The 14591-nt window shown below is 34.6% G+C and overlaps 1 protein-coding gene across 5 annotated transcripts in view; it reads left to right on the top strand.

Annotated features, from left to right (window-relative positions):
• Window positions 1–2215: 2215 nt before the first annotated feature.
• Window positions 2216–14591, top strand: part of LOC122401968 (glutamate receptor ionotropic, NMDA 2B) — a 119548-nt gene continuing 107172 nt past the window's right edge. For all 5 annotated transcript variants that reach the window (XM_043404438.1, XM_043404437.1, XM_043404440.1 and 2 more), the window contains exon 1: window positions 2216–2258. In XM_043404438.1, the coding sequence (XP_043260373.1) occupies window positions 2231–2258 (28 nt within the window). In that variant the 5' untranslated portion in view covers window positions 2216–2230. The remainder of the gene's footprint in view (window positions 2259–14591) is intronic.

Below are 14591 nucleotides of genomic sequence, written 5' to 3'. Positions count from 1 at the left end.
TGAGTCTATAACTAATATTTACTAATTCTATGAGGCTTTGTTTAAATATTCTAAGTAACGCGATAAAATAATCAAAAATTTCTTTCGATCAATTATGTAATTAATGGAATAAAATGAGAACTTCTATTATTAGAAAATCAAAAACAGAATCGCTTTATTTCGTTAGCTGGCGTGAGATACATTTACGTGTAAACATAATTTATAATTATATTTGATAAAATATGTATCATTATTTTCTTGGGTTATAAATAAATACACTCAACCACAAATAGAACCTACAGAGAAGAAATGTAACGATTATCGAACTCATTCAACACGCTAATGAATAAACATCTAATAACTGTGACGGATACAGGTTGTTCACGCTATTATAACTGTAACTTAAAAAGTTTTACAATTTCTCATGACCAATAGGACAGTTTATACCAATTTTGCATATTTGCATTATTTTTCGAAAAATGAAGGTGGCCCTCAATTTTTTAAAGTGTGTTATATTTTTTTATGTCATCTAAAAGCGTTTACCAAGATGAATTCAATCATAGAAGATCGGGAATGAAAGAAAGGTTTTGAAAATTTCATACCATTGTGTTTATAAGAACTCTTTATTAATGTGATTACAAAAGATGTTCAATATGTCTTCCTTGTACACGAAAACACATGCTTGTTGTATTTTAGTTTTCGAATCATTTATATCCGTGGATCAAGTCGTATCAAGAAGAAACATTCATAAATACAATGTTATGAAATATTCAAACTTTTTCTTTCATTCCTGATCTTCTATAACCTCGAAAGTCATCACGTAGTACACAAATGAATTCGTCCTGACAAACGCTTTCAGATGACACAGAAAAATGTGTGGCATTCCATTTAAAAAATTAAGGATCATTTTCATTTCTCGAGAAATAACGCAAATGTGGAAGATTAATAAACACTGTTCTATCGATCATAAAAAACTATAAAACGTTTTCCTCTTTCACCGTTTTCGAATTAGAATAGTTTTCGAAAAATTCGCTAGTAATAACATGAACACCTTCTATATAAATTAGTTTTAACAATGCGATACCCTACATATTATCTTAATTGGAACGTGGTTCCCGATTAAAAGCGATTTTCTTCTTGCTTAACGCATTATTCGAGGCTCCACCGACTGCGTAAAATAACAAATAGCCAATCAACAGAGGTGTAAGGAAAATGTAATTTTCTTTTGCAGTGTCTTCCAAAACATTAGTTACCTCGTGCGATCGAACGAAATAGGGAAAAATGGCCCAAGTTCTACGTGTATAACCAGCAAATAATTGTCACAGCATCGTGAAATCAACCGTTGTCTTCCTCCGTCTAAACATAGAAGTTGTTGTTTAGGTAGTCACCTGAATAAGTACACACGCATATGTACCGAGAGAATATCTTCGTTAACAGTGTCTTATCGATCTCGTGCTATATACTCGTGGAGTTATTCAACGAGCACATTTGGAAACCTTGGAACTGTCAGTGTTCAGAAGATGACGCACAACAGACAGGATTTAAATCTCGCAATGCCATCCTAAAAGAGTAGAAAGAATTGCAATAATTTTAACCCAATATCGTCGTCGTCGAGGCGTTTAAAAATAGCCAGACCGCGAACAAAAGTTTGCAAGCTCTTGCAAAACTATGTCCTCCTTTGCTATACTTGTCACCTATCCTCGATATAAAAACTACTTTCGTCGATGCGAAGAAAGAAGACTTTGTAGACTAAACGGTCTACAATGATTTAATATTTTCATCTTGATCGACGATTCAATTTTCAAGAATCATGACTGTTTCTCCAATCCACTGAGTAGATCGGTCCGCGACAGTGCGTCGAAACACAAGATGAAAATGGTTACTTCGCTACTTGGGTCGCAAAGCGAATCGTGGAGTAACCAAATGGTACGTGTCTGAAGGACGAAGAGGAGGAGAAAAGATGCGACTCGAGGCTTTCTTGATCCTCGGCGCGCTCGTGATCTCCACCAGTGGAGGGTGGAGGTCGACGATCGAGGAGGCTCATGAATCATCGAGAGGCCACAATGGCTCTAGGCCGGAGTTGACCATCGGACTGCTGGTACCGCACACTAACTTCGCCGTTCGCGAGTACAAGAAGGCCGTGATTCGTTCCGTTAACGGTCTACAGAAGGGTCACACGAGACAGAAGGTCCAGGCGAAGTTCAATTTCCTGGAAAAATACAATTTCACGCATAACCAGGTCAAGTTGGACATGATGAAGCTCGCGCCGAGTCCAACAGGTACTTAAAATAGAATAAGTATTCTCCCGATAAATGTGAAAACAATTTTTTATTTCCCCTGCAATGACTAGTCTGCCCCGTCACAAGTCCTTGATGCCAAGTTTCACAATGATGAGTATATTGCCGATGTTTATGCATTTATGGGAAATTTTAATTCTCAAAAAACTACCGAGTACACTTAAGGGCAGTCAGATTGAGCCTCTTTGCAAGGGCTTATTAAATAAAAACGATTAGGTATAAATAATTTCCCTTCTACACGATGTTTTAGTAGCTTAATGGGAGATTCTAGAGGCCAAAATAAGGCGAAAATGAATTATACGTGTAAATTAACGTTTAAAGTTCCGCCTGTAGAACCGCTATCGCTCACACAGAGCTGTATGCAGGTTGCCTATCTACAGGCGGAAATTTAAACGTTAATAACTCTTTAACGAAGGCTCAATAAACAAATTAGTATTCTTGAGTTTCGTCTTATTTTGGCCTCTAGAATCTCCCATTAAAATTTTTCCCAGGGCTGGCCGAACACCCTGTATACGAATATAAATTTTTTATTGCAAAATCTTGTCAAACAACCATGTAGCGGGCACTTAAACAAATACAAGTTATTTTCATTTTTTGGTGATTTCTCTTCAAAATACTCGGAATAACCCCTGCTTTGCAGGGAATTTATATATTAACAAAAATTAAAATAATGAGAATAAGGATTCTTAAGCGAAGTATCAGAAAATGTAATAATAAATAACGTAGTTCTTTAAAAAAAATTGATTAATTTCTATGTCGCTCAAAACACAAACCACGAAATATTTTTCACCGTTGCACAGGACGAAATTGCACTGCTTATGTTTGCCCATTTCAGAAACGGAAAAATATTGCCACTTTTCCCGTGCGTCCCTCGACGACGCACAGCTACACACCACTCACAGAAAGGATACATTTTCTTCTTTCACCGTCGAAATTAACGTCCTGGGAACACGTTCCTCCAAAAGTCTCCTGTCTGGTCAATATGTGGGGCTTAACATTCGCCCGCAAAAGTCCATGATAAACCTCCCCAGTTGTGTGTATGGGCACGTGTGTGTGTGTGTGTGTGCGCGCGTGCGTGTATGTAAGCTCACAAAGGGTGAACGTGATTTGAAAATGCGAAGCTTCGGGTGACGAATATTCTTCTTCAATTCTGTTTACACGCTGAGGTGACATTATTTTCGACGTGCCAGGACGTTCCTGCGTTCTACCATTCTTCCGACATGGTTTACGTCGCCTGGTTCTCTGAAAATAGTCACGTACTCAATGTGGACGTTCGATTTAAAAAAGGATTCCCTATTTACATTCTGTGACGGAAAAGCAGATATGAAATTTTGTTAATTCTCGCGAACGTAATTAAATAAAAATGATTTTTACCGTGGGTAAATTTCAACCAAAACTTTATAGAACTTTGTTTATTCTTAGAAATCCCAAGAACGAATTTCATTAAAAATAAATCGTTTATTTATATTTTCTATGAAAGCGTAATAGTAATAAATATTTGTACATTTTCTGTTTAATAACATTGTATGTGTAATAATTACAAAGTAATCCATGAAATATCAACATAATTATCATCAGTATATCTAGAGACGATGTCTATCGTAGTGTTTTCAATTCAAGTGTAAGTATATTTGATACTTTACTATGATAGTACTAAAATGGGTCAAATAGGTAAAGAAACGACTGAAAGTGGAAGAAAAATTATTATAAATCTGCACAACAGGTGCAAAACGTCACGAGAGATTAAAAAAATTGTGAATAACCAAGGTCCACGATTCAAGGAATCATTGACAGATATGGAGATAGAAAAACTTTAAAGAATAAAACAAGAACTGATAAAATAAAATCCAGACAAAATCCAAAGATGTGCAGTAAAAATCGTAGTTCAAGTTCCTGAGAGGTAGGAAACATCAAGATTTCGAATATAATGTACAGAGATGTATCGTGAGATTGAATGGATTCTCAAATATTTTGTGTTAGGTTTATAAATATTATTCACCTTCGTCATCTTTTAGATACGAAGCAAGAATATTATCGAAGTAAGGAATCCTCACATAAAGTAGTATTTATAGGGTACAAAGAAGGTCAGTTGGCAAATATATAGTTTCGATTCTGTATGTACAGGTAGCTTTACCTGAATAAACCGGATGAAACCTCAGGTAAGCTTCTCTTTTATCAGCGTAAACTCACCCAGAAGATAATGTCCTTTGAAAAATTGTTGAATGGAACTCCAATGCCGCAGAAGAAAACAGCAAATCCTATACATTATCCATAATGAGAGTCATCCGTATCGTGTAGTATGTTTCAGTGGTTTTCGCTGTTGGAATTTCTCATCTTAAATTTAACTATGGTATCTCAGGGCCTTAGAATGTTCGATATTGGGCTCCGCGATATAAGAATCGACTCTATATGCTTTTACGTCCAATGGATCGTTATCGAAGGTTTCGCAAGTACATATATCCTCTGAGCATTTCGCTAATGTCCTACGTTTGTCAGATCGGATTTATCGTTATGGTACTATTGGAACGTAATGGCCGTTGCTTTTGTTGGTTCGTTCTCTTTCGTTGCAATCTCATGGTGACCGAGATCGAAGTCAATTTACTGTGTGGTAATTAACACAGACGAATTCGTTACTTTTCCACACATTATCGCAATACCATTTTGATCGGAGAAAACAGTTTTCATTGAAAAATATTACAAATATTTTCTTTGCAAGAGACGATAGAAAAAAAGTTTATTCGAGTCTTTTGAATTAAATTCAATACTCTGTAAAATTTATTTAAAACATTCTTTTGAGAGACAAACATTACTATTTATCGAAAGGTTTTGTTCACAATGTAATTGGATTTAAAACAATTTAAATACGAAGTTTCATTGGAATCCATTCGTCCGTTCGCACACAATAGTGTTGAAAAGTTTACACACGTACGCACGTTCAAAACAAAATATTGTTTAATAGTCAGAATGTGATCAAAGGATTACAGAAACCGTTTTTTTCTGGAAAATGTATTTTCGAAATGTTTCTCAATTACGACACTTTCCTTTCTTGTAGATTAGAAAGTAAAATTACATGTCCGTGTTTTAGAATTTTTTTATTTTTTTACGGTTTCACCATATATGAGGTTGGGGATAAAGAAATTCATTATTCTCACGTTTATTTCAAGACTTTGTTTAACATGGTTCGGATTGTCCGACTTGGGTGAAATATGTACCATTTTGTTTTATAACTTATTTTCAATTTTGTTCCATTTGGCTAAAGCTTCACAGATGGAAATTCAACCTATCCATTCGTGTGGCACCCAAACATCGAGCTTCTTTTTGAATCCAGCTTTATGCAAACTCTTTTGTGGTCGATCTTTAACCCCTGGACGGTGCTACGACTACTAACACGTCGATCTACTTCGATCATTTCCATAATTTTATCGATATTTTCGACATTGGCTGTGACAGTATCGTGACTATAAACACCATTCACAATTTCACCCTTCTGCCTTGCATTTTCGCCTTCATCAAAGCAGCATTGTAAAATATACGGAATTTTATCTTTGCTAACTTCCGTTTTTTACATCATATAACTCACAACTGAATCGACCAACCAAAAAACGAAAAGAATTTTTTTTAGTACGAAATGCCACTTTTCCAACGACCACAAGTCTCAATTTGTTTGGTCAATACTTTACAAGATATACAGTGAGTGTAAAAAGTATTCGTACACTAGTCAATTTGAACAAAAACTTTGCAGAACTTTGTTTATTACAAAAGTATGTCAACAAAAACATGCATACATATTCTTAGAAATCTCTGGAACAAATGTCATTAACAACAAATTATTTATTTATATTTATTATGAAAATATTAACAAATTTCCAGAAATTGACCTAAAATATACGCGTAATAAGTATTCGTACAGTCTTTGATTCGTAACATTCCACATAGAACGATTACAAGATAATCCATCATATGTAAACATACTTAGCATCAGTATGTCTGGAGACGCTGTCGGTATAGGTAGTATCCTGAATTCAAACATTATCAACGAAATTATCAGTAAAATGGGACGAAAACGCAAGGAAACCTCTGAAGAAGAAAGGAAAATTGTTATAAATTTACGTAATAAGTGTAAAACACTGAGTGAAATTTCTAAAGTTTTAAATAGACCGAGGTCCACGATTCAAGGAATCATTGACAGATATGGCGATCGAAAAACTGTAAAAAATAATCCAAGAAACGGACGTAAACGAATAATAAATGAGTATACCGGCCGATGGATAATTCGAAGAATAAAGCAAAATCCAAAGATAAGTGAGGTGAAAATCACAGCTGAACTTAAAAATGATCTGGACATTAATGTATGCAGTAGCACAGTGCGTAATTTTTTACGGGATAGAGGATATCACGGCAAAGTAGCTCGTAAGAAATATTTCGTAAATGAAATTAATAGAAAGAAACGATTGCAATTCGCGAAAGAGTACGTTAATGTTCCTATGGAGCACTGGAACCTTATTATATTTACCGATGAGAGTAAATTTAACATATTTGGATCAGATGGACGATGTACAGTATGGCGGAAAAAAAATACCGAGTACGAAAAAAGAAATTTGAAGCCGACCGTAAAGCATGGAGGAGGATCAGTCACAGTTTGGTGCTCTATGAGTGCGAGCGGGGTTGGATCCCTCCATTTTATCGATGGTATCATGGATCACAAAATGTACATCGATATTCTAAAAGAGCATCTTCAGGTTAGTGCAAATAAAATGCAGTTACAGAGCAATTATATATTTTTGCAAGATAATGATCCAAAGCATAATGCTTATAATACACGTCAGTGGATCCTATATAATGTGCCGCAGCAATTACAAATCCCTCCACAGTCTCCAGACGTAAATGTGATAGAGCACTCATGGAGTCATCATGAAGAAAAAATTCGAGACCATCACATTTCTTCGAAACAAGATTTAAAAAATGCACGTTTAGAGGAATGGAACAAAATTTCTAGTACTATAACCACGAATTTAGTAAATTCAATGCCGCAAAGGCTTAAAGCGATTATACAATCTAAAGGAAATCCCACTAGATACTTAAATAGCAAATAGACTTATTTTTGTTACGTTTATGTACTAAAATTTATAGTTTTTGTTGTAAAATTAGAAGTGTACGAATACTTATTAGACGTATATTTCACGCCAATTTCTGGAAATTTGTTAATATTTTCATAATAAATATAAATAAATATTTTGTTGTTAATGACATTTGTTCCAGAGATTTCTAAGAATATGTATGTATGTTTTTGTTAACATACTTTTGTAATAAACAAAGTTCTGCAAAGTTCAAATTGACTAGTGTACGAATACTTTTTACACTCACTGTATGTATATTTCTACATCCATCTAAATGAAAAATAATGGATTTCTTTTTCCCCAACTTAATATTACACGATCGAGGATCGAAACAGCAACGATTATTCCTGAAAATGTCAACACGATTAGTCTAAGTTACCGAGTTAGGGTACACAACAACGTATCGGTATAACGGTTGTTTGTTCGATTCCGTTCGTAATCCAATCTCTCTTTGTCGAGATCCCCTTTGTAGCAACAGTGTATCAATGCTTCTACGGGTACCTACTTTGAGTTCATTATATTAATTGATGTCTCTGGGATTAAACTGTCGATATACGCGTCCGTCGATTAATAAGACTCGTCGAGTTAATTTATACATCACGCTTGCGTTCGTGCCACCGTAATTACTGGTATTATTTAGGTTGCACTTTAAGCAAGTCTAATCAATTAAAAATACACAAACTGTAAAATACAAAACTGCCTCGATTCACCAACCTAAATTTCATGTCAACTACGCTTTCGTTTCAAAGTATTTCCTTTGATCAACTTCGTCGTTGATCCAACAACTTCTTTCCCAGAGATTTTTAGCAACGTTTATTACTCTTCTAGGTTTTAATCGACTAGCTGCCTGTTAGACGCGCTCGCTTCATCCGTGTTAATTGGCCCAGAGTTTAATATCCGCTCCAGTCACGTCTCGTGACCAAGTGACTCCCCTATTTACTCGAAGCTCATACATTCTGCATGCGGACAGCTCGCAATAGGTACTCACAGCCAAGATACAAAGAAGTTCCTTAACTTAAACGTTCGCGATATCTGTAAACTCTGACCTGCAATTAAAAGCTTTGTTTTCGCATAATAAGTGTAAACAAGTAATGGAAAAAGGGCAAACATAACAGTTATTTGTGACAAAATATAACAATAACATAAGTATTTTACAGGTGCACAACTATAGCATCAATACACTTATAACAATATTAAATTATAATTTGAATGAATAAAAAGGAGAAGTTTAATAAAGAATAGGACTTTGTTTCTTCTCTATTAACTTAAAAATACGATTTGTTCGTGAACAGTTTGCTCAAAATTTCTTCGTGAATTTCATTCCACGCATGTTTACAAATGAACGTCTCGAAATGACAAATTCGAGATATTTTTTTACTCAAATCTGAATTTTATTATTTCCTATTTCAGTACAAGATTTTTTTATTGACTTTTCGCATTATTATATTTGTAAGTTGTTTATTCGCTATTATTTTATTCATCACTAAACTTTTCTTCTGAATACCGAGAATTTTACGTCGTTAGAATGGCTATTAGTTTACGATTAATGTTTGGGAATAACGGATGATTTATTTTATCGGTCGCTTTTTCCCCGAGCCTCTTTTATAATCGACTTGTATATGTATGTATACCTTATCTCGATTCATTGGGGATGCGAAAATTCACCGTGGATTATATTGGATCCGCGATCCATGCAGTCAATATCACTGGATTATTAATATGGATTCTCGGTTATTGCTAAGAGAAATACTGAACACACAAAATGAGTTATTAGAGCGTTGCTATACAGGCTTCCATAACTAAATGAATATTGGAAGGTTACGTACGATATTACACTGATACTGTTCGCTCAGATTCCATTAATTTTCTGTTCTGTAAGTTCAAAGTCAAGACATGATTATATTCGTTGCAAAATAGCACTAACCAATTACTTTGGGATTAGCTAATCTTGAAACGCTACATAGAGACCCGCTCGAAAAAAATGTTTATAGTTTCAACATTCAAATTTATGCAATCTCAAGAATTGAAACATTGATCTTATAACAGCTGTACGAGGTCAACACAATATTTCCAATGAAACGTTTGTAAATGTATCCAAATGTTTCTTTATTTTAAATTATTTTATTAAATTCCGATTGTATTTTTGATTTTTACAATCTTCATTCATTCAACAACCCGTTTGTTTATACAAACTTGGTGCAACGAAGACATATTTATTATTATTTGTTTCAGGGATAACATTCTTTAGTAAATTGCTTAGGAGTATTAACAAACTTTAATTACGGTATACATATGATAAATTTCGATACTTACCGTTATGCAATCAATTTTTCTGGTTCACGTAGTATCACAATTCTTACCAAACATGCTAGTCGTTGACTACGTTTATAAGAAACAACGGCTCCATGAAGGTAAATGCCTTTGATCAACAACTACATTATCCCTTGTGCACGGTCGACTACATCTTCGATCGTGCGTTCCTAATTCGAAGGTAGAACGCATACTGTTTACGACATAGTGTTCTAAGAGCAGATCGAAGCAGAATTCGTGAACAGGTAACGCCTGAATCATGGACATTGCAGACCTTCGGTGCATAACGTCCGGAGAGTACACGTTAAAGTAAAAAAGGAACAAAAATTATTGATTTAACAGAATATGTTTTCTTATTAGTTTGAATAATGAGGATTTTACTGCATCTCAATATGGAGAATGAAAGGAAAGATGTTCAAAATCTAATAGAGGATTCCACGATAAAATCATTTTGAAATAGTACAATATACAGGGTGTTCGGCCACCCCTGGAAAAAATTTTAATGGGAGATTCTAGAAACCAACACAAGACGAAAATCGAGAATATTCATTTCTTGACTGAGGCTTCGTTAGTAAGTTAGTAAGTTATTAAAAAATTAAATTAAAAAATTTCTAATCATTCTGAAAAAATTATTTTCAGTTGCGGAGGTCAATTACAATCATTTTTGGTCATTAGACATATCCTCGAAATCCTACCCATTTTCGAGAAAAAAATTCAGGTAGATGCCTAAATTTTCCGACGGAAAAGAAAAATTTCATATGGTTCTGAAAAAATGGTTTTCGATAGCAGGGATCGATTACAATCATTTTTGGTCATTACACATACCCACGAAATTCTACGTATTTTCGAGAAAAAAATTCCATATTGAAAATGTAATTTATGGCCAGAAATGTTGCCCGAAAATTTCATGCGAATCTTTAAAATGTCATAACTTCTGAACGGATTGGAGGATTTTAAAGTTTCAAGCGGCAAAAAATGCGTATTTTAGTGCAGAATATGTAGACATTCCAAAAATATTCGAAAAGTTGTTCCATAACCCCGTAAAGTGAGGAAAACCTCATAAAAATTTTCCAATTTTGAAACAGCCGTAACCTCTACAATAGTGAATATATTTCAATGAAACTTTTTTCTGAAGTGGAGCTCATGGGTACCTACAAAAAAGTATTAGACAACTTTTTCGTCGAGTGTCAAACAAAATTACTAAAAATGAAAAACGAATTTTTAAGAAAAATCGACCTGGGGTGAAAAAAAAATTTTCAAATTGTTCTGGAAAAATTATTCTCAGTTGCGGAGGTCAATTACAATCATTTTTGGTCATTAGACATACCCTCGGAATCCTACCCATTTTCGAGAAAAAAATTTCTTACCGAAAATATAATGTCTGACCATACCATTGATATGTTTCCCTGAAATTTCATGCGTATGTTTAAAACATCATTACTTCTGAACGGATTGAAGGATTTTAATGTTTCGAAAGGCAAACAACGCGTATTTTGGTGAAGAATATGTAGAAATTCCAAAAATATTCGAAAAGTTGTTCCTTGACCACGTAAAGTGAGAAAACCCCTATAAAAATGGTTCAATCTTCAAACGTCCGTAACTCCTACAATAGTCAATGGATTTAATTGAAATTTAATGGTGAAGTAGAGCTCATGGGTACCTACAAAAAAGTATTAAACAAAATTTCCGTACCGCTCCAAACAAATTTATTAAAAATGGAAAACGAATTTTTAAGAACAATCGACAGGATGCCTAAATTTTCCGACGGAAAAGAAAAATTTCATATCGTTCTGAAACAATGGTTTTCGGTTGCGGGGGTCAGTTACAATCATTTTGGGTGAATAGACTGTTACTAGCCAGGGCCGTGCAGCGCGTGTGGCCTGCGAGTGCGAGAGAGAGTATGAATTATGGTATCAATTTGTTAGTTAGGTGCACGGACGAACCCGATGCGAAATCGGGGAGCTGCTAGGATTGTTGATAACGAGGACGAACCTGATGCGAAATCGGGGAGCCGCTAGGATTGTTGACGCCGCAGGCGAACCTAACGCGAAATCGGGGAGCTGCTAGGAGGTTGGAACAAACGCAGACGAACTCGATGCGTAATCGGGGGATGCTGGGAGGTTGGATAAATCATCGACAAACCTGATGCGAAATCAGAGAACTGTAGGATGCGGACGAACCTGATGCGTAATCAGGGAGCCGCTAGGATGGTAATAAATTGCGTGGACAAACTGGATGCGTAATCGAGGAGCCACTAGGTTGTAAGAATTCGTATTTGGATTCAGGATAAGTTAATTGACCTCGTAACCTTCAATTAATAAATATAATACATATAACTCGAGCGGTAAAATTATATTATTGTGGGAACGTTTAACTAATAATAATCGCTTTGTGTAATGATGGGTTAAAGAAGTTGGGTAACTCTGATTTAATAATGAAATTCGATATATTCTCAAAAACAACGAGTACTTTACAAATATTGTGTCGCGTTCAGAGAATAGTTATGATTACCTAAAATGATCTTGCACGGTGTTGACGCACTGGCGATGCGGGGGTAAGTCGGTTTAAAATAAAGTTCACGGATTCTATATGGTTTAAAATTGATACGAAAGGATACTGTAGCCCGATCTCACGAGATGAAACTGTATATCGAAACCGTCGACAGCGTATCGAGACGTGATGTTAACTATAAACGTAACTTTACGATTCTGATCCCCCGAATAAGGAAACCAAGGGGTTTATATACCCAACAATCCGTGGGAGTTGATTCAGATGCACGTTAGACATTACTATGTTTGGTAATATCCGAACTTCGTTAGTTACCGGGTAGCTGCATCTCGTGGGAATTGATTCTACATTCCAAAGGGTGGATGGACGCAAGTCGTACGGAAAAATTGGGGAACGAAACGTTCGGTATACGTAACAAAACATACCCCCGAAATCCTATGAATTTTTGAGAAAAAAAATTCCTTACCGAAAATATATCGTTTTCCGTATCTTTAAAACATCATAACTCCTGAACGGATTGGACGATTTCAATTCCCCACAATACAAATGACGCGTATTTTGGCGGAGAATATGTAGAAATTCTAAAAATATTGGAAAAGTTGTTCCCTGACCCCGTAAATTGAAAAAAAGCTCCATAAAAATGGTCCAATTTTCAAACAGCCACAACTCCTACAACAGTGAATGTATTTCAATGAAACATTTTTCTGAAGTGGAGCTCATCGGTACCTACAAAAAAATATTAGACAACTTTTTCGTCGGGTGTCAAAGAAAATTACTGAAAATGAAAAACGAATTTTTAAGAACAATCGACAGGTGCTTACCTTTTTCGGCGAAAAAAAAATTTCAAATCGTTCTAAAAAAATTATATTCGATCGCGGGAGTTAATAACAATCATTTTTGGTCAACAGACATACCCCCGAAATCCTAACCATTTTCGAGAAAAAAATTCAGTACTGGCGGAACTTTAAATGTTAATAACTTTTTAACGAAGCCTCTATCAACAAATTGGTATCCTTGATTTTCGTCCTATTTTGGCTTCTAGAATCTCCCAATATAGTTTTTCCCAGGGGTGGCCGAACACCTTGTCTAAAATTCAGCGTTTAGAATTTGCTCGTGAAAACATGAGTATAAATTGAAATACGATAAACCTTTACTTTATCTGTATATGATTTGTTTCTTACCTTTTCTTTAAATTTAAATGAATAGTGAAGAATATCAAAGAGTTTTAGAAACATATTTGCTTCCGTACATTGAAAAATATAATATAATAACGATTAAATTTTAACAACACAATGTCTCTATACATCATATTGCCAATACTCAAACATGGCTTAGAGACCATAATATTTCAAATTTCATATGGTCAGATTGTTCTCTAGATATAAGTTCCACGGAAAATATATGAGGAATATACGTTAAACGAATTTATCAAAATAATAAAAAATATTCTACAGACCAGGAATTAAATTAAATTAAGCTTGATAGAAAATCTTGTAAGCAATATGAAATCGAGAATTTTTCAACCAATTCACCGTCAGGGATCAGCTACTGATTATTAAGAACAACTTTCATTGTAATTAGTTCATAAATAAATAATTATTTATAACCAAACTTATAATTTTGTTCATCCCGCAAACAGCATTTTTCTCAAAAAGGATAACAATTCCTTGTTTACATAAATATTGCCAAATTTTTTCCTATTATTTTACCTTCTCCGTATTTATACATAATTCCGCAAATGAAGAAAGCAACAGCCCTAACCATAACAACAAACGAGTCAAAAATGAAGCTTATAATATTGGCCAGCAGTGTATTGTAGTGTTGTGATATATTGTTTTATCGGTGCACTGTGTCGATGTGGTATTTTATCACCGTGACACTTGTTTGCTGTGGCATTTTGGCGACGTGGAATTATAGCACGAAACCGGCTAAACAGTTTGATACTTTTCACTTTAAAGAGTTAATTTTCAATTGCATTCTCTTTGCTAGCATTCAGTTTGCGCCACTATGGGTATTTCCTAGATGTAGAAGAACGAAGAATTTCTCAGTCATAAACACGCTGCAGGAATGTACGATGTGTTTGGTCAGACGTAGCATCGTACGAAAAATCAATATTATAAATCAAGAACAGAGTACACAAGTGAAATACCATCAAACTTCAAAGATAAAAAATGAATAATTAATATAATTTCTGAAAATATTTCTTTCATTTGGCTTTAAAAAGCTGAAAATTTGAAGTATTCTGTAGAGAATATTTTCTAAATCACTTATCGTATTTAAACAAAAATTACACTTTTGTTAATGTGGTGCAGCTTATAAATATAAACAGTGTTTCTAGATAGTTTATTGCATCCATACGTTTAGACCATTTTTCCTTCTT

Source organism: Colletes gigas, unplaced genomic scaffold, assembly GCF_013123115.1.
Source record: "Colletes gigas isolate AHSC1104 unplaced genomic scaffold, ASM1312311v1 Colletes_gigas_Sc00030, whole genome shotgun sequence".
Taxonomy (NCBI): domain Eukaryota; kingdom Metazoa; phylum Arthropoda; class Insecta; order Hymenoptera; family Colletidae; genus Colletes; species Colletes gigas.
Note: the sequence above shows the minus strand (reverse complement) of the source record. Positions and strands in the feature narration are given on the sequence as shown.